Genomic DNA, 17,976 nt, shown 5'->3' with positions numbered 1-17,976 from the left:
TACGGAAAACCTAGTTCGCTTAGTTCCTTACGTTGAGGCGTGCGAAGCATGCCCTCCTACCTGACGTGCAGCATCCGCCAAAGTTGCTACAGCTACCGCGAGTTCGTGCACGGGTAGTGCCAGTGTGGCATCGTACTGCTGCTGCTGCTGCTGCTGCTGCTGTTGTTGACCTGAGGTTCCGGACTTGGTAGGCGTCGACAGCGTCCTGCCCATGCTGCGAGCGATGGCCGCGGGCGTGTGCACGCCGCTGCCCTCTGGCTGCACGCTCCGGAGGTGCTGTTGCGCGGTGATCAGCTGCTGGTGCGTGAGCGCCTGCTGCGCGTGCAGCTGGCGCATGCACGCCAGCAGCGCCCGCACACACAGCTTAGGCGCCTCATCCAGCTCGCCCGCCACCACGAGTGCCTCTGGCGCCGCCTGCCCGTGCGTCCCTGCACGGCCGGCACTGTCCTGCCAGGGCCCGCTGCGGCTGGACGCTGTTCCGGGCCGCTGCTGCCAACCGGCACCTTGGTAGCCCCGAGCGGCCAAGTAAGCCTCCAGCGCCGTCAGCTGACCCGCCGCATCCACACAAGCCCGCTCCAGGTGCTCGGACGTGGCGTACAGTAGCATGGGTGACGTGTGAGCAGGTGCATCACGACTGCTGCCAGATCCGATGCTGCCCTGGAGGAGAGGAGGCACACAAACGTTTATACATGCCATAAGGAGCAAGCAGTTGCGGCGCACAGGACCGTTACACAAGCAAGAACGCACCTGCTGCATCTCCCGCGCCTGCGCAACCGCTAGCCTGGTGGCCTCTGCCACCTGCTGACTCAGCTGCGCAAACGCGCCCTCAGCGGCGTCCGCTTCGGAGCGCACGCGCTCAAGCTCGTGCTCGGAGGCCTGCACGGCATCGAGAACGAGTAACCGGTTGCCGTTTGCTAAATCACTCACATGCAAGAGCTTGTACATAATCCACACATAAACGCACCTTGACCACGCTCTCCAGGTCAGCGCAGCGCCGGCGCTCCGCCTCCAGTGCGTCCGCAACCTGCGAGGTGCCCGGGCGATAGTCGTGTTGAGCTTCCAGGTTGAGCAAACCAGGACACACCAACATATGCACGGCGAGTACCTGAATCCCTCCGCTGCCGCCACGCTTACCTCCTGCTTTTGGCGCAGCAGAGCGTTTGCGTGGCCTTCCGCTTTGGAGGCGCCGTCCATGGCAGCGGCCAGAGCGGTGCGCAGCTCCCTTATGCGCTCGTCCTTGGTCTGCAACAGCAACAAAAGGGGCAACACGTCACCTGCTGGCCGCAAGGGCATTCTTAGATTGCAATACCCCATGCTCCGGTGTGCCCCAATGAGTGCCGTCTACTGGGGCTGAGCTCACCTCCACGGCCTGCCCGCTCCGCTCCGCCATGCCGCCGAGCTGCTCCACCTGCGCCTGCAGGGCCGCCGTGAGCGACTGCAGCTGAGCTACCTGGCCGCGACTGGAGGACAGCTCCCGCTCAGCACCTGCAGTAGGTTCAAGGGAACAAGCGTCGCAACGTCAGCAATACGGGCGCCAATTCACGTAACGGCACAAACGACACCACGCCCCGCCTACCTTCCGTGTCCGCCACTCGCACTCGCAGCCGCGACATCTCTGCCTGCAGCTCCAACACAGTTGCCCGCAGGCCCTCGCCGCTCTGTTGCTCCACAGCCAGTGCCTGCCTCGCCGCCTGAACCGCGGCATCGAGCTCGCTGCAGCGCGCTCGGCTCTCCTGTTGTGTCCAAAACGCATCCCCCTTAGCAACCTCAGTCTGGACATCCATGCATTCAGGTGAGGGACGAAGCATCAGAGCGCAGCCACGCACGAACCTGCAGGTGGTTGGTCAGCTCCTCCACACGCTGCGTGGTGGTGCGCAGGGCTGTGTTGCAGCTTGCGAGCCGAGCCTCAGCGTCCTGCATGCGCGCAAGCAACCATACGATGGCGATGCCTGATCAGCAGAAATGACAGCACAGGCTGTGCCTGCTCTTTAGGCGCGCATAGCACGAGCGCTACAGGACCGACAGGAACGTGAGCCCACCGTGTTGGTCTGCCGCAGGGTCGCCATGGCGGAATCCATCTCCGTGGACAGCGCCACCTCCCGCCGCTCAGCCGTCATGTACAGGTTCCGGGTCTGCACACAAGGCAACACACATGATACACAAGAGAATCAGGCCTCTGAGCCTGGACTCGACCGCATCAGGGCGTTATGCTGCGCTGCCGCAGCCCCCCAATCACCCACCATGGCCACCAGTTCCTTGATGCGCGTCACCACCGCCTTGCCGTCCTCCTCCGCCACCACCCGGGCCGCCATGAGCCGGTCAGCCAGGCCGCCGTACTCGGCGGCGCCGGCGGACAGCCCAGACAGCAGCTGCTCGGAGTAGCCGAATGCCGCAGCCAGGGCCTGTACGCAAACATACGGTCAGAAAGGTGGGTGCAGGTGTGAAGCAGCGACGGCAGGCCGCTTGCGCGCCCAGGCTCAGTAGCAGGATACAGCCACATGGCACGCAGCGGGACCCACCTGCGGGCCCATGGCGGCGTGCACAGCTGCCAGGGTGCTGCGAAGCTGCGAGTACGCGGCCTCCGATGACTGCGCCCTCGATTGCGCCGCTGCCAGCTCAGTGCGCAGCGACGCGAGCTGCGTCTCCTCCACATCCTGCACATCCGCACACACGCGCAATGTGTGATTGTTGTCCTCCAGCACGATGGGGACACTGCACAGCTCAGCAGGTAGGCATGGATGAACCCTTTGTGTCAAAGACATCCTTAGCCTCACCTTGACGTGCTGAAGTAGCTGCTTGTCGCGTGCCGCAAGCTTGGCGTTCAGCAGCTGCAGCTCGCTGCGCATGGCCGAAACCTGCTCCGCAGCGGCCTGCAAGGAGCAATAATCACGTGCGAGGACGCCCAATTACGGTATTGCCTGAGTGTCACAAGCTCTGTGGACGTGTTAGGCCCGGCTGGCCCCATCACTGCAGTTGCCCCCGATCCCAGAGCCCCTACTGCCTCCTTTAATGCGAACATCACACAACGCATGGCTTGCCTCGAGCCGCATCTCCTGCTGCTGGCGTGCACCCTCGCTGGCGCCCAGCTTTTCGAGCAGCGCCTGCTCCTGCCGTTGGGCCTCACGCAGCTGCTTGTGCAGGCCTGAAGCGTGATTCTGCAAGAAGTAACAGGGAATCATTCTGACCTACAATCAAGCACTTGAGCCCGTTACGGGGTCTACGCCCTGCGGGACCTTGTTGTGATCATCGTGATGCGCCCCGCCATACCTTCTCCTGCTTGAGCTGCTTCTCCAAGCCCGACCGCTCCTCCTCCAGAGCCGCGATGCGGCTCGTGACCTCCCGGGAAGCCTCCGCAGCCTTGGCAGCCGCGTCATCTACACGGCGCCGCTCCACCTCGAGGCTCTGAGGAAGGGCCACGGGTGAAAACCACTGAGAATGCATACACGTATTGCGCCCGTTACTCAATTTGCACCGAGCGCCACGTACGCAACGGCAGCGCTGTGCTCACTTGTCCGGACACAGCAAGCATCTCCCGTGCTGCCGCCTCGGCCGCCCGTGCGGCAGTCTCGCCCTCGGTCGCCGTGCGAAGGCGCTGCAGCTCCACCTGAGCGGCACCATAATGGTATACAGAAAAGGGTTCATGCTTTGGCCGTAGCAAGGGTGCCCGCTGGTGGAAAATGCTGGTGCCTGCGTTCAACAACCCAACTGACAGCCCCAGCCCTACCTGCAGCTGCTCTTGAAGCTGCCCGCACAGCTGCCGCTCAGCCGCCAGGCTTGTCTCGAGCGTCGAGACGCGACTCTGCGGTCAGTTGCAGTTGGTAAACGTCAGGTATAGACGCGTAATATCTGCTGCTCAGCACACATGCTTAGCGAGGTAAAATACTGTCTGCCCCGCCGGCTCACCTGAAGGGGCTCCAATGCGGCCGCGTGGCGACGCTCCGCAGCACTGAGCGCCTCCTCAGCGGCGCGGCAGCGCGCCTCGAGAGCCGCCCTCTGCAGCCATGCCCGCAACAGGCAGCACAGTAAACCCACAGAACCCAGGCCATAAGTGCCAGCGCACGCTTACCTCAACACTGAAAGCCGCGTGTGCGTGCTGCATGCTGTGCACATAGCCGCTGATGCCGACGGACCCCGCTGCGCCCGTCCGGCCCGCCGTGACCGTGCCTCCGGCCCCGGCCGCCAACACGGAGCCTTCCAACGACGCGTTGAGCAGTGCAGACATCTCCCCGATGGCCCCGAGCCCTGCTTGGAACGTGTCCGCCCGAGCTGTGACGTGCTGGCCAGGTGGGTGGGGCGCCACCCTACCGGTGCTGGGCACAGGCCCTAAACCGGCGAAACTGGGCTCCCGTGATGCTGCCAGGCCAGGCCGCGGCCCCGGTCCGGGCGCGGGCGGCGCTCCAAAAGTAGTAGACGCGCCACCGAACAGCCTGCCTACGCTCCCCTCTGCGGAGAGCCGGCCAGCGGCGCCTGCGGTGGCCACACGGAGGCTGGCGCGTGCCCGCTCCAGCTCCATCTCCAGTAGGGTGGAGTCTATGCTGGCTGACGAGTCCGAGCCTGCACCGCCCGCCCCTGACGGCAGCGGGTTGGGGGAGCCAGCTGCGATCGCGGCGCTGGCATTGCCACCGCCGCCGTGGAGCCCGGCAGGTCCAGCTGACAGGAACGACGGCTCCGCGCGGTCTTGCGCGGTAGCCGGCGCAGCTGGCTCCAATGCCGTAACGCTGTCCTGGGAGGCCCAGTCACGTATACGCTGCCACTTGTGCTGCGGGTCAACAGTGCTGTACGACGGGTAGTATGTGAGAGGACCCTCTTGTGCCAGAGGTTTGCTTTCAGGCTCGAAGACTGCGCTCTGGAAGGGCCCTGTTTGCAACTGCGGAAAAGGCTGGATAGCCAGGTCCGCCCCAGTTATCACCAGCGTGCTGCGCGGAGAACCCGCAGACACGCCTGGTATGAATGCTGCTGAGGCATGCATGACGATGGGATTCCCTTGAGGTTGCGGGCTACCTGCACGGTGCGGCAACAGGCACCGATAGCGGCCCACACGGCAGTCTCAGCAGCGGCCCTAGGCACACAAGCACTTGCACATTATACGGGCATCCGACTGGCGTTCGTGAAACCTTACCCTCGTAGGTCCGGTCAAAGGACTGCTGTGGGCGCGGTGCATCGACAGAACGCCGTGCAGCAGCGTCTTGCCGCGGCCGGCCCCGCTCGTGCATATTTGCTATGCTAGCTGCATGCTATATCCTTAAGGAAGTCGCCAAGCCATTGTATGTCAGAGTCTTCGCGGAGAAGACAGCGATTGCCAAACCTCGCTGGCGCAGTCTGTCAAATTGAGGCTTAATACAGCTGAGAATCTTGCATCATACAGCAACCAACATAACTGTATCAATTGTTTCTTGCTCTTGCTAATCAGCCAAGTTTAGCTCGTTTCAAATTCGTTAGGGTCTGTAAATCGGGAAAGATTGTAGTTGTATTCTCTAGTACTAATATTGGCCCCATATTTGATTTCCGAGCTTCTGGCTTGCTGCAGGGTGTTAGGGCACGCCCGTTCGGCACGCCCCATCGCAGTCCCGCACAGGCGTCGCACCACCTCCCCTCCCCGGCTCGTTCATATTTGGACAATCATGGCCCCAAATCCGCTATATGATTGCCAGGCTCTACGCGTGTTCGCCGGGATCGGGTGGACACTCCAGCGCTCTTTTTGCGTGCGTGTGCGTATGTGTGTGCGTGTGTGCAAGATTGCAAACCCACCAGCGGACCTCAGCCACTTCACCATCACCACACTGCTAACATTAAGTCTGATTTGCAGGGAAGTTGTATCAGGCTTCAGATGTCAGACTTAAGCCCGACCTTGGAACCCGGATTCGGCCCGATCAAGTTTTGCTTTGCATAATTTTTGGTAGAAACAACAGACTAAAATCTTGGTACAATAAGTATTATCACCATCGTACAGCCTTCAAGTAGGAACATGCAAACGGCTGCAGGGAAAGGAGCATGCGCACCGAAAATTGCGCCTCGAGTGCCTGTTTGCCCGCTTGTCCGTACCAGTAGGAACTCTACGTCTGCTAGAGGCTTTATCGACGGGCGACAGCCTATTGCTGGGGGCAGCGTCGCGGTCGCAAAGCCCCAGTCGTTTCAAGAGCGCAGCCTTGTGGTACTGGACTACAATGACCTGGCTTCTGGGAATCATTTACACGCTCAGATTGAAGAGGTGCGCAAAGCTGACGTCGGCTGCGACGTGCAGGTTCGAAATTGCCAATCGCGTTTGGCGTTTCCAGTGTGGCTAGCTAAGTATACAGGCAAAATGCTTCAAAAGGCAGCAGATGCTGTCTACTTTTTGGAACCGCGGGCTGCCCACGGCCTTCTGCTTTCTCCCTTACCACCCCTGCGGCCTGGCCTTCCTCAGGCGCTCGGCCCGAACGGACTTGGCGCCCTGGCCGTAAGGAACGTTCCCGGATACGTGGCCCGTCGTCGCCTCCTGCTGCCCCAGGCGCATGCTTTTGCGGTGAGATGCTGCTGAGTGCCAGCTGCAAGTATAGCAGACTGCATTGGAGGATGGTTGGCGCGCACACACTGTGAAACCTAGAAGCACTCTGAGGTAAACCCTGGGCCGTGGTATCTGCCCGCGGCTGTTCACCATTCCTTGATCGCACAGAACCTGCCCGAGGACGTCCGCCGGCGGTACGAGGACCAGGAGAGCCATTACAGTGTTGGATGGTCTCACGGTACGCTGGTGGGGCAGGCGGCAGGCAGTGCAAGTGGCTGGTGGGGCAGGCGGTGCAACTCTGCGCAGGAACGCATGGCGCAAGTCTCTGAGCTCCACTGCGTGCAAGTTTCTGCGCGCGCAGGACCGGTTTGAAATATAGAGGGCGAAGAAAGCAGGGCGCATCTTCACTGCTGCCTTAACTAACAGGGAAGGAGTCGCTCTCGAGCGGCCAGCCCGACACGTACAAGGTAAGGCACAGCTGGTCCCTGAGTCGCAGCAACACTTTTGGTCGTGTCATTAGAAGGGCATCAAAGCGCATGGGCGGCTCTGCCTCCCAAGTGCCAGCAGCCCCTGCTATCCGTTGCGATGAGCCGCTGTTGCCGCTGCTGACGTCCAGGGGAGCTACTACGCCAACCCGCTAGTAGACGACCCGCTGCGGCCGGGACCCACCGACTCACTGCGCCCGTGGCAGCACTCAGCGCTGGCGTCCTTGGAGGAGACGCTGTCCTCAGGTGAGGCAGCTACTCCTTTGTCCGTGCCTCCTCGACCGCTTGTAACCACGGCTGCAAGTCCACGGAGTCTAGCGTAATGCAACTTTGTCTTTGTACTTTGCGTAACCTGCTGCAGTTGATGACTCGGGACGCGCTGGCGCCGGCGCCAGCTCCAGTGGGCGGTGCAGCGCGGAGGAGGAGGCAGAGCTGCGGCGCCGTCACCCCGGCTACTACCGGCCCAACTTGTGGCCCCGCCAGGAGCTGCCTGTGTTCGAGGTGCGCGCCCATTGATACGCTGGCGATGCGTTTGCGCCAGGCGCAGTTGGGCATTTGCCGCGCGCTGCTGCTTGGTTAATGGTTGCGTGCTCCAGAGGACGCGATACGACACGCTGACTTTTCTTTCAACTCGTTGAACACACCATTACCATACCTGGCCAGGTGGCGCTCAAGGACCTGGGCCGACTCATCGTGGCGGTGGGCTGCCTCCTTATGGACCACTGCGACAGGTGGGTGGGCCGGCCCCCGTCGCCTCACCACCGACACACACGCGCTTTAGAATTGCCGTCCGGTACCAATATCAGCTGTTGTGTGAAAGGACTAATAAACTGAATTTATCGAGAGACAGCTACTCACCAGGCACGCACGTGCAAGCCTGGACTGCACCTGACATGGGTTCGCCGCCCTGTCCCTCCTCCTCTGCAGCTACGTGTCATCGCGGCTGGGCGTGCAGGAGGGGCAGCTGTCGGGTGTGCTGCGGCGCAGCTACAACCCCAAGGCAAGTCTTTGTCCGCAAACAGGGTACTGAGTTGCCGGTTCGCTCCATCGGTCATGTGTCAACGGATTAAGACTGCGAAAGGGCAGAGTGAATCAGCTAGTACACTCATTCTGCTTAATTGCATGTTTGCAGGCGCGGCTGCTGCACTACTTCGCAATGCCAGGGCCGCAACTGAGTCTGCTTGCTGGGACTGCCGGGGCCCAGCAGCCCCCACAGCAGCAGGAGAACGAGGACTCCTGGTGCGGCCTACACACCGACCACGGCAGCCTGACCGGTGCGTGTGTTACCATCTCTCACACACCTCACCAATATTGCTCCGCTGCCATGTCGACAGCCCAGCTCGGCCTGCTTGTGCCGAATGCTACCGCCCTCTCAGCCCCCGCATGCGTTCTTCAAGCCCTCTTTGATGCCTCGTAACTGCCTCAGACCACTGCCTGGCGACCCACAATACCGCACAGGCCTGACGTCGGCCATGTACCTGGACGCCTCCGGCCACGAGGTGCCCAACCCCGACCCCGCGGCGGGGCTGTACATCCGCGACCGAAGCGGACACATGGTGCGCGCCGGCATCCCGGCTGACTGCATCGCGTTCCAGGTACGGAACACGCCACGTTTGTGGGCGCACATCGCACGTGATCTTCTCAGGGATGAAGCGCACACATCATGGAGGGCATGTTGGCTCTGGGGTGCAATTCGAGGTTTGCCTGGAGCAACCCACTGGTATTGCACAGGGCATGTGGCATCAGGGCCCCCGCGCACTCTTACAAATGCGCCCATGTTATTGCAGGTGGGGGAGGCGCTGCAGATACACTCGGGCGGACTGCTGCAGGCCACGCCGCACTTCGTGCGCAGCGCCCGCGGTGTGGCGGCGGCGGGCGTGAGCCGCAACACGTTTGCGGTGTTCATGCAGCCCAATGTGGACGAGCGCATGGACTGTCCGCCAGGTGTGTAGACGCCCCTGCGTTTGGAGCTGCTCACCACACGTGGCTTTCCCCATAACGTAACGCTCGTTGCGTACTGAAAGCGTGTGTTTAGACATCAGTGACACTTGTTTTCATTGCTCAGCCCCTTTTCCCGTGACCGGGGAACACTTGTCATTGCTCACCGCAGGCATGGACCCCAAGTCAGTGAAAATCGGGCAGTGGCAGCCGGGCTGCACATTCGGCAAGTTTGCAGAGGATACCTTTGCATTGTACTACCACAAGAACCAGTGAAGCACTCGCATGGTGGCAGCGAGGCATGGTGGGCTAGGAGGCATCATGTGAAAGGCGGCGAACCGAAGGGAGGTTCAAATGGCTTACAGACAGGCCAGTGCATAACTAGGCCCAGCACAATTATGCATGGTCGGCGTGAGTTGTTACCTTGCATGGCAGGACGAAGGTTTGCGGGCACGGGCCTGGCACGCTGGAAAGCGTGATGCTGTGATGCTGGCAGGATGGCCGTCCAGATAGCACGGCGCTGCGCGGCACCAGCTCCGAAAGTGGGGCCATATCAATGTAATGCCGCGAGACGCATACACGGCTCCCCGAAACTCCATGGGACCTTCGGGCCAACCGGGTCTGAGCTGGTACGGCCCTCCATGGTGTCCGCTGCCCTTTTCGGAATGGGGTTCCAGCCGCCGCATCAGTGAATGTAATTTCAAAAATAACATCGCGGTGCACTGCTCATAGCTCAAGCTCGAGCTGACCTCGACGCTTTCTAAACGAGCAACACCCGAAGAGCTTTGCCAACTGCACCTCCCGACAGAAAAACCCAAAGATGTCAGGTATTCCCATGCCGCTGCCTATTCCGACACCGATAACGCAACCGGCGATGCTGGCAGCGGAGCTTCCAGGGAACCGGCCTCAGCAGGTGAAACGCCCGTCCAATGCCCGTCGGACAGCCTCGTCGTCTTCGCGTGCCAGAGCCGTTCGCACCGCTTGTATTGTGGCTATGGCCTGGATTTCGATTGCTGTGCCTGCGTGTTCGATTGAAACGACTGGTGACTCATGCGCGCGCCGACCAGCAAGTGACTGCCATGATGGCCCCCGCGCCCTCTCTTAACGGGCCCGCCAACCATGCCCATGCCCACATACAGGCGCATCATGTGGAGCACGACAACATGCGGCCTGTGTACCTAGGAGACGTGGAGCGTGAGATGGCCCCGCGCGAGATTGACACGCCGCTGGATCTGGAGCGACGCGCTGAGGAGTGTGCCCGCGAGGCCAACTACAAGCCAGCAGGTCCGGAGCGGGGTGCGCAGCTTGGGGATTGGCTGGGATGCCAAATTGCCAATCATTGATATTTGATAGTGCTCAGGCACGTCACCACAGTCGATCTCAGCCTGCTTCGGCTGATCCAATACGTCACACGGCTTTCCGCGCGTACGAAGTACGGTGAACACGCCGCGCCCTGTTGTGCAGGCGAGCGGCTGGACCAGAAAGACCCGCACGCGCCGTTCGGGGCAACGGGCAAGGATGCGGAAGGCAACCCCATCGCCTCACCGGACGGCAAGGAGGCTGATCCCCTGGCGCTGGCGGGTGTGGACGTGAAGAGCAAGCCGGCGGCGGACAATGACTCGGGGCTGGGAGACGGCTCGCTGACGGACGCGCTGCGTGTGTTGTCGGAAGTACGGCGGGAAGGTGCGGGTGTGTAAGGATGCTGGGCGCACACTGCTTCAGCCGACGTGAGGCCCACCTCATGTGACGCGGTTGAGCTTACCAGAGCGCTGGCGTCAAAGATGTGCCGCCAGCAGGTGCAACCGCCGCAGGGACGCGCTGCTGTTGTGGGACCGTCATGCTGCATCCACGCTGGAGGAGGAGTGTAACGTACGTACTATGGGGCCAGTGTGCGTACAAATGGTAGGACTCACCGAGGTCGCCCTGCACGCGTGCAGGCAGCTGCAGTGCAGTGTAAGACGGGGGACAACCGGGCAAGAGCAGCCGGTCGTAATGGTTAGCGCTGACTGCTGTTGCTGCGCGGCACGGTAGGACGGTAAGAGGGAGTGCCACAAGGGGCAACCAATTTGGGGGCAGAAGACTTGCGCTCGACAGTTGGATGCAAGCAGGAATGCAGGTTGACCATTCCCTCTGTAGTACGTTGATAATTGACACAGTGCGTACACATTGTTACACTTCGCCTTGGAAGCAGCCCCTTCGTCGGACCTGGAGCGGTGCAGCCACAGCCTTCCCCAGACTTCTGGCCTCTCGATGTTGCCTGGAAACATAGTAGTATAGTACCGTACCAGAATTGCACATGGCTGTTCCTGCAATTGCAATATGTATGCGCCTGTCCAAAGCTGCAAGCGTCCTGTCTCTGTCAAGGCATGCATGCTCTGACTCCTGCCTACGTGACGCAGTATGCGCAATGCTCCCACAAACAGTTCGGTCCTTCACATGCATATTTTCATGCACACCCAACACGCACCGTTCAATAGCTACACACTTCCCCCTGCCAAAAACTTTCAGACCTTTCTCCTGATGCTTTGGCAGCTTTGCCAACATATTCCCTCCACTCCAGTTGACTCAACCGCTAACTCGCTCCACTCACGCGGCGGCAGCCCGCCATCCCACTACCCCAGCTGGGTCAGGCAGCTCTAGTCACAGACAAATCACAATGCTTCGTTGACAGTGCATGACATGAGGTTAATCACCGTATCTGCACGTCCTCCAGTGTGTAGCTGCGGCCCGTGAGCGCCGTCAGTAGTGCGGCCGAGTAGTGGCGGCAGTCATTGGTCAGCAGCTGCAGCCGCGTGTCCCAGGTGCTGCAAGGCATCATGCACACAGCGCTTGAGTGGTGGCGCCTTGAAGACGCGCCCGGCCATTTGCAGGACATACAGGGAGAGACTTGGCCTGGAGTCCCCTTGCACCCGTGCAGTGCTGGTGGCACGTTTGGCACCCTCTCAAGTCAGCCCTCGCACGGCGGCAACCCCACCAGCCGGCAGCGCACCTGTTGAGCTGCTCGACAACGTCCAGGACCGCAGCGTCGCTCCTAGCCTCTTGGAACCTCGTTTCAAGCCTGCCATGTGAAGCGGGTGCTCAGGACAGGACATACATCCGTGGCAGATGCGACATGCGCCCATCCATGCAGCCCGAGCGGCTGCCCACCTGGTGCGAAGCGCACGGCCCTGGAGGGGCCCTTTCCGCCGCCGCACCCGCAGCACGCCTGCAGCGCCACAAGCGAAGGCCCTTTAGTCCACTCACGGGCAATCCCACCGCAGCAGGACCACGGAATCAGTGTGCAGCGAAGTGTCTCTCTACAAAAACCCCAGCGGGTTACGCCCAACCACACACCGGCTGTCCCAAGGCCCGTCGCGAGGGATACAGCTGTGGCGGGGTCCGTTGGTTTCTCTGGAAGGAAGTCCAGAATCAGACACCCCTGCAGAGCCGGTCGCAATGACCACACAGCAATAGTTGCAAGGCCCAGTCAGATACGGCGAAGACACCCTACGATGCCCTCGATTCCGCCGTTGACCAGCCATCCACCCAGACCACATGGCTAAGCTTGCCTGTTCCGGCAGTTGTCGATTGGCCAGTGCCACGAACGTGTGGAGCAGCAGTGGCTGCGCAAGTGGCCCGGGGAGCAGCTCAGCAGCGGGCTCTAGCCCCACCAGGGGCATCAACCCTAGATACACTTCGTCCCAGCGCTGCGGCGACGACGCGGTGTCCGCTGTCGCGAGGATCACCAGCGACGGTGCGGGCGAAGTGCCACTTCCGTGGGTCCCTCGCCTGGCCAAGCGGTTTCGTGCTTGGAAGCAAAACCTTCGTGGACATGAAGCATGGAATGATGCTTGCGCCACGGCGCCTAATCGCTGGAAAGAAGGCACGGCGTGCGTGTAGCAACGAGCGGGCAGGGTTTGGATCGTGCTCATTTTTGCGTTCTTCGTTGGCAGAATAAACTAGCTTAACATTATCTACTACAAATTGCTCCAATGCCCAGGAGTCTCAGAGTGGCCGAGAAATTGCTCCATGCAGGTGTCATTCCCTCTAAGTCTGGGCAAGCCGCTTCACAGAGCCAGCTAACCTAACAGCAATTGTGTCGAAACAAGATAAAACACCACCTGGATTCGAAGGACATTTGCAGCTCCTGTGTGAAGTGACACTAGCATTTCGATACCGAACTTCTCCGCTTACTCATAATAGCATCGACATACGCCTACGAGACGATGCTAGGTCTGCCAGGCTAATTGCGCTGCTGAAGGGCAGCCAGCCAGACCGCGCAGTGGGTCGCTGCTGCCCGGGCCCCTGCTATAATTAGCATTCCCTAGTTCTTTATATCTCAACCGCTGCCATAATGCCGATTTACGACGAGGCGTCCGTGCCCGGCACGGCCGCGGGGCGCAGCACAACCGATGTGGGTGCCACCGCGGGGGCAAACCCGTTCAACATCCCAGCGGATGAAGAAATCTTCAGGTTTCGGGAGGAGGAGCGGGCCCGGAAGGAGCAGGACAAGCTCATCGCGCAAACGATGCGCGTGGCGGACAAGACGACATTCGCCGCACAGATGCAGGCAACGGCAACTGCCGATGCCCGGACACTCCTACGAGAGCTCCGGCCACCAAAGGGGCCCAAGGCAACAACCACTCTTGCAGCCTCTAGTGTAGGCACGCTGGACCGACGGAAAGAGAAGGAGAACATGGCGGACTTCATCGCAAAGTGAGGGGGGTGGGTAGGGGCGTGGTGTGGGTTTCATCGCCGTGCTGCGGCCTTTCGGGCCACACCGGCTGCAGGTCACCTGCATCGCCCAAACGTCTGACATGCGTGATCAACTCCGCAAAACACCCTGGCGCCGCCGTTATCCTTCATGTCTCACCCCGCACGCCCTGTCCATGCAGGAAGCGCGAAATCTTCTTGTTGCAAATGAGCCTGGACACCAAGCGCGCGGAGATTAAGAAGCTGGAGGAGCGTGCGCGGCAGCGTGAGGAGGCGCTGAAGAAGTCGGAGCAGGTCCGCTGGCCGGCCGGATAGCACTGGAGGCACAGGAGCTACAGGGGACACAGGAGGCACATGGCATGCGCAGCGGGCGTGGGGTTTGGCCCAATGCAATGAGGACCGCCGCGGTTACAGCCAACTACGGGACTCCACTAGGTCAGGGACAAACGAACAAGCCACACCACTTCGCACGCACTCTCACGCACTCTCCTGTTGGTGATGGCTGCGCAGATGCTGGAGGAGGACGCGCTACGGTTCGATGCGTTCCTGAAGGAGAACGACGAAAAGGTGCAGGAGGCCATCAAGAAGGCCGAGGCGGAGGCCAAGGCGAAGCAGGACAAGGTGCGGGTGGCTGTCTTCTGTAGCGTGTCAGGCACACTAGGAGCAGCCGGGCTTTTAAGCAGGCTTACCGCAGCTCAGGCATGGGCAAGCAGGCATAGCGGCACGCGTGCATGCGTAACTGCGTGTCCAGGCAAGCACTGCCGTAACGTGTTTTGGCAGCGGCCGTGACTTCAATGGCGGTCTAAACACACACAGGTGCTGGAGATCAAGCGGCTAAACACGGCGACGGCGGCGCTGCGCTCCGAGCTGAACAAGTACGAGGAGCAGCTTGAGGACTGCCGGCGCTACAAGGAGTTCCTGGACTCCATAACGCCGCCCGAATGGTTCGAGCAGCAGGCGGCTAAGCTGCAGGTGCGCCTCCCGTGCACGCGGTAGCCTCTCGTGGCGGGTGATGCCGTCGGGTCTATCAACTTGGGTGTGCTGAGGACAAGTGGCAGCATTGAAGACGGCTAGTGCAGTAGCATGCAAGGTGCCGGGATCATACCATTACTGACACTTTCGCTTCTGTACTGTCCTGCCTCCCTTGCAATTGCGGCTGGGCGACAGCGGCGGAAGGACGCCCTTGTTGCGGAGTGGCAGTCGCAGTGCGAGGCACTGAAGCAGCGGCGGGAGGCGGCGCTGGCGGCAAAGACGGCGGCGGAGTCGGACTACGCCAACGCGCGGACACAGCAGCAGGCGGAGCGGGCGGAGCGGGCCATCAAGGAGAGCGTAGCGGCGCTCAAGGTGCGCCACGGGGCCTTGGCGAGGCATGGGACTTGCAGCTTAGGGAAGGGGGCTCATTGGGTTTGACTGCAAGGAGTGGCATTTGAGGGAGAAAGCGTGGAAAGCCATTGCAACGGGGGGATCTGTCAATCAGACCGGGCCTGTGCGATGGATGCCGCAGCGTTCCTTACAAGCGGTGGCGTGCCGCTTGCACCCCGCAGGAAATAATGAAGGAGAAGGAGCCGCAGCCGCCCAACCTGGACTTTGAGATGGACCCGGAGGACGAGGAGATGTACTTCCAGGTGCGGCAGAGCGGGCTTGGCAGGGAGGGGGCGCACGTGCTAGCGCTGGGCCACGAAGTGACGGACCGCCCAACCGGGGGTGGGGAGGCTGGAGGCCTGGACACAGGTGGTGGTACTGACAGCCGCATGCGTCCGGTGCACCCTGCTTTGGATCACCTACTCATTGCGCCAGCTTAACGGCCCTAACGAGCAACGGCCTCAATGTCCGTGTGCCTCTGCCCCCCTGCCACTACCGCGCAGGAGCCCGGCCAGCTGCTGGCAGTGTATAAGCAGCTGGAGGAATCCAACCTCTTCTACATACAGAACGCGCAGGTGCGCCGGAAAGGCGGGCGCGGAGGCGGGAGCGACGGTGGCAAGTAGCAGGCAATGGATGGATGTGGTCGCTGGATGCGTGTCGTGCCGTGTCGTGCGGTCGGGTGCACGATCCGTGGGTGCGAGGCGACGGATGGTGCTCAATCCCTGCCACCACCTGCTGTGTGCCGACAGGAAACCGAGGAGGCGCTTGAGGAGCTGCGGCAGAAGCTGCGGGACACCAAGACGCGCATGGACGCCGAGGCGCAGGGGCTGCAGGGGCAGGTATGCCACCGCCACCGGAACACGCCCTGCGGCAGCGCACGCGCAAGCAGGGGGAAATGGGATAACGTATGTCCGACCGGCTGGACGAAGGGCTCATGTCAACGGCATGCCGTGCGCGGCATTGTTTGCATTGGCCAGGCACTCCTTTTGCCGCTGTTGGTAACGTGTCGTCCTTCTGTTTCCACACTCCGGCTGCAGGTGTCGACGCTTCAGGCGTCCATTGTGGCGGCGCGCGAGAAGGCGAAGCGGCTCAAGGACCGCACGCTGGAGAACGAGGGCGCCTTCACGCTCAGCATGGGAAGCAGCAACGCGCCCACGAGCAGCGTGACCGGCAGCAGCGGCCCTGGCGGGCCCGTGAACCTGAAGGAGCTCGGAGACAAGGTGGGTGGGTCGTTGGGCAGCTGCTGGCAGGGTGCCTAGAGGCTCGTTGCGGGTTGCATGGGTGGCGCCGGCACCACATGCGCAACAGGACCGTACGGTAATATGTGGCAACGGACGTGTCCTTTGTCCTGTGCGGCCTGCAGGTTCGCGAGGTGTATGTGCGCTGCGGCTTCGACGCGGACGCGTCCATTAGCACGTTACAGGTGAGGCGCCTGGGCACGGGCACCGAACGTTCTGGTTCGCACTTTACTGCTCTTCCTGTCACATTTACCAATCAAATGCCGCAACACGTGCTTCACCCCCCCTGCTTTTGCTCGTGCCGCTACCGCTGCTTGTGCCGCCGCTGCTGCCGCCGCCTCCGTCTCTTAGATGCTGACCAACATTGAGATGAAGCTGGAGGAGTATCTGAACCTGGCGGAGGGCATGACGCCCGACTATGTGGACGGGGCGGAGAAGGCGCGCGAGAAGGACCGCCGCAAGGTGCGCAGGGGCAGCTTTTGCAGCCGGCTGAGGGTTGTGGATGTGTGTGGAACGTACCGGTAGAGTTGCAGGCGGCAGCGCAGTATTGGGTTCGCACAGCGTGCCATGAACAGCACGGCACTGAGCATGGATGATTCCAGGATGGGCTCAGGTCTCGACCGTGTTTGGCCCCTGGCTGACGCACCACTGCATCTGCTGCCCCCCCCCCCCCCCCGGCGACAGGTCGCACGTGATGAGAAGCTGTCGACGCAGCATCGCGAGCACGAGGCGCGCATGGCCCGCGCGCTGGAGCGCGCGGCGGCGCCCGTGTTCAAGAAGACGGGCAAGCCGCTCATGTTCCGGTCCGCGCCGCCACAGCGCAAAAAGGTGGTGCAGGCGGACGACCGCAACGACGAGGAGGCGGAGCTGGAGGCGTATCTGGCGCAGGACATGATTTAAACTTTGAAGCATGGCGTCACGGCACTCCTTGATGCTGACAGGGGTGCATGTGGTGTATGGGTGGGGGCCCGCGGCCGGCAGAGTGGGTGAGAGGGGCCTGGGGTCGCCGCAGCATTCGCAACAGGCGCAAGAGTGCGCAGGGTGGTGTATGTGGTTAACGTTGAACCAATCCCGGGTGGTGTATGTGGTGTGTTGACCAGCGCAGATCGGCAGGTGGTCCTTTATATGTTGCTTGCGTGGTAATGGAGACTATTGCAGACGCATGACTGCTGACCAAGGTTGTGGAATAATGATCGTGTGGGCGGAACGCCCGCCAAGATGAGACACGATGAGAGGCACGGCCGATGGCGCCGAGTTAAGCCATCACCACGCCCAGTGTTCCGGCCAGTTGTAATAGATCTACTGTTACGATCCCTGTTCGAGACAGGGCTGGGCCCTAACTTATGCCTCTTACGAGTCTTCTAGTGAATACGCGGTCACCCAAGTCTCATCCGTTGGACATCTCCAACCCCTTGCCAGTCTCCACAGTGAGTTATGTTCGGGGTGGGCTAGGTACTGCTACACGCCGGCACCGTATGAGGGGTGCTCGGGAGGATGACTCATGGCACCGCCACACGCCAAAATCATTGGCCCTACGAAACACAATTAGCAGTCCGTGTTGATTCTGCGCTGCACCGCACCTCTCTCCTTTAGATGCCCACAACTCTTGTCAAGGTTTGTCATGGACCGCAGGGGTACTAGGCACGGGTACCTGGGGTAATCTTTTACTCCCGTACGGTACATCACGCCACACGCGCCCCGCATGCATGCCCTAAGAACTGATGAGTGCACGGCCAGGGCTCCGCTGCAACTCAGTTGGGCCCCTGCCTACCCAAAC

The 17,976-nt window shown here is 61.3% G+C and overlaps 5 protein-coding genes across 5 annotated transcripts; 3 read left to right on the top strand and 2 right to left on the bottom strand.

Annotated features, from left to right (window-relative positions):
* Positions 1–7: 7 nt before the first annotated feature.
* On the bottom strand, positions 8–5,469 carry CHLRE_02g104126v5 (uncharacterized protein). Its single transcript, XM_043059767.1, has 18 exons — positions 5,120–5,469; positions 4,067–5,001; positions 3,904–3,993; positions 3,725–3,799; positions 3,509–3,604; positions 3,268–3,402; positions 3,039–3,155; positions 2,775–2,870; positions 2,520–2,654; positions 2,241–2,402; positions 2,040–2,132; positions 1,831–1,914; positions 1,577–1,733; positions 1,361–1,485; positions 1,135–1,242; positions 965–1,024; positions 748–876; positions 8–657 (listed from the first exon to the last, which is right to left on the bottom strand). The coding sequence occupies exons 2-18, from the start codon at positions 4,967–4,969 to the stop codon at positions 28–30; spliced, it is 3,195 nt and encodes a 1,064-aa protein (XP_042927401.1). The 5' UTR covers positions 4,970–5,001; positions 5,120–5,469; the 3' UTR covers positions 8–27.
* A 360-nt stretch (positions 5,470–5,829) lies between these two features.
* Positions 5,830–9,481, top strand: CHLRE_02g104100v5 (uncharacterized protein). The gene is made up of 12 exons (XM_043059766.1): positions 5,830–6,208; positions 6,404–6,502; positions 6,653–6,722; positions 6,911–6,951; positions 7,101–7,215; positions 7,331–7,470; positions 7,633–7,700; positions 7,897–7,969; positions 8,102–8,243; positions 8,428–8,564; positions 8,757–8,913; positions 9,080–9,481. The coding sequence occupies exons 1-12, from the start codon at positions 5,966–5,968 to the stop codon at positions 9,181–9,183; spliced, it is 1,389 nt and encodes a 462-aa protein (XP_042927400.1). The 5' UTR covers positions 5,830–5,965; the 3' UTR covers positions 9,184–9,481.
* Positions 9,482–9,632: 151 nt separating this feature from the next.
* CHLRE_02g104050v5 (uncharacterized protein) lies at positions 9,633–11,045 on the top strand. The gene is made up of 3 exons (XM_001699724.2): positions 9,633–9,820; positions 10,047–10,191; positions 10,372–11,045. Exons 1-3 carry the CDS (start codon positions 9,782–9,784, stop codon positions 10,602–10,604), a joined length of 417 nt encoding a protein of 138 aa, XP_001699776.2. The 5' UTR covers positions 9,633–9,781; the 3' UTR covers positions 10,605–11,045.
* A 19-nt stretch (positions 11,046–11,064) lies between these two features.
* CHLRE_02g104000v5 (uncharacterized protein) lies at positions 11,065–12,849 on the bottom strand. The gene is made up of 5 exons (XM_001699937.2): positions 12,456–12,849; positions 12,241–12,325; positions 12,055–12,112; positions 11,897–11,965; positions 11,065–11,711 (listed from the first exon to the last, which is right to left on the bottom strand). The coding sequence occupies exons 1-5, from the start codon at positions 12,564–12,566 to the stop codon at positions 11,597–11,599; spliced, it is 438 nt and encodes a 145-aa protein (XP_001699989.1). The 5' UTR covers positions 12,567–12,849; the 3' UTR covers positions 11,065–11,596.
* A 120-nt stretch (positions 12,850–12,969) lies between these two features.
* CHLRE_02g103950v5 (uncharacterized protein) lies at positions 12,970–17,975 on the top strand. The gene is made up of 12 exons (XM_001699725.2): positions 12,970–13,602; positions 13,782–13,893; positions 14,110–14,220; positions 14,416–14,571; positions 14,767–14,943; positions 15,144–15,224; positions 15,465–15,536; positions 15,711–15,800; positions 15,999–16,181; positions 16,325–16,384; positions 16,551–16,661; positions 16,884–17,975. Exons 1-12 carry the CDS (start codon positions 13,241–13,243, stop codon positions 17,097–17,099), a joined length of 1,731 nt encoding a protein of 576 aa, XP_001699777.1. The 5' UTR covers positions 12,970–13,240; the 3' UTR covers positions 17,100–17,975.
* Position 17,976: the final 1 nt, after the last annotated feature.

Source organism: Chlamydomonas reinhardtii, chromosome 2 (genome assembly GCF_000002595.2).
Source record: "Chlamydomonas reinhardtii strain CC-503 cw92 mt+ chromosome 2, whole genome shotgun sequence".
NCBI classification, from domain to species: Eukaryota; Viridiplantae; Chlorophyta; class Chlorophyceae; order Chlamydomonadales; family Chlamydomonadaceae; genus Chlamydomonas; species Chlamydomonas reinhardtii.
Note: the sequence above shows the minus strand (reverse complement) of the source record. Positions and strands in the feature narration are given on the sequence as shown.

Excerpts from the sequence above, each read along its gene's own strand:
- CHLRE_02g104126v5 (XM_043059767.1), bottom strand. The coding sequence starts at position 4,969 with ATGCATGCCTCAGCAGCATTCATACCAGGCGTGTCTGCGGGTTCTCCG. Across the intron at positions 3,605-3,724 it reads AGCTTCAAGAGCAGCTGCAG|GTGGAGCTGCAGCGCCTTCG; the intron begins GTAGGGCTGGGG and ends GGTGCCGCTCAG. Across the intron at positions 2,133-2,240 it reads TCAAGGAACTGGTGGCCATG|ACCCGGAACCTGTACATGAC; the intron begins GTGGGTGATTGG and ends CCTTGTGTGCAG.
- CHLRE_02g104100v5 (XM_043059766.1), top strand. The coding sequence starts at position 5,966 with ATGCAAACGGCTGCAGGGAAAGGAGCATGCGCACCGAAAATTGCGCCT. Across the intron at positions 7,970-8,101 it reads GGCGCAGCTACAACCCCAAG|GCGCGGCTGCTGCACTACTT; the intron begins GCAAGTCTTTGT and ends GCATGTTTGCAG. Across the intron at positions 8,244-8,427 it reads CGACCACGGCAGCCTGACCG|GCCTGACGTCGGCCATGTAC; the intron begins GTGCGTGTGTTA and ends AATACCGCACAG.
- CHLRE_02g104050v5 (XM_001699724.2), top strand. The coding sequence starts at position 9,782 with ATGCTGGCAGCGGAGCTTCCAGGGAACCGGCCTCAGCAG. Across the intron at positions 9,821-10,046 it reads CAGGGAACCGGCCTCAGCAG|GCGCATCATGTGGAGCACGA; the intron begins GTGAAACGCCCG and ends GCCCACATACAG. Across the intron at positions 10,192-10,371 it reads GGCCAACTACAAGCCAGCAG|GCGAGCGGCTGGACCAGAAA; the intron begins GTCCGGAGCGGG and ends CCTGTTGTGCAG.
- CHLRE_02g104000v5 (XM_001699937.2), bottom strand. The coding sequence starts at position 12,566 with ATGCCCCTGGTGGGGCTAGAGCCCGCTGCTGAGCTGCTCCCCGGGCCA. Across the intron at positions 11,966-12,054 it reads GGCCGTGCGCTTCGCACCAG|GCTTGAAACGAGGTTCCAAG; the intron begins GTGGGCAGCCGC and ends TTCACATGGCAG. Across the intron at positions 11,712-11,896 it reads GTTGTCGAGCAGCTCAACAG|CACCTGGGACACGCGGCTGC; the intron begins GTGCGCTGCCGG and ends GATGCCTTGCAG.
- CHLRE_02g103950v5 (XM_001699725.2), top strand. The coding sequence starts at position 13,241 with ATGCCGATTTACGACGAGGCGTCCGTGCCCGGCACGGCCGCGGGGCGC. Across the intron at positions 15,225-15,464 it reads ACGAGGAGATGTACTTCCAG|GAGCCCGGCCAGCTGCTGGC; the intron begins GTGCGGCAGAGC and ends ACTACCGCGCAG. Across the intron at positions 16,662-16,883 it reads GCGAGAAGGACCGCCGCAAG|GTCGCACGTGATGAGAAGCT; the intron begins GTGCGCAGGGGC and ends CCCCGGCGACAG.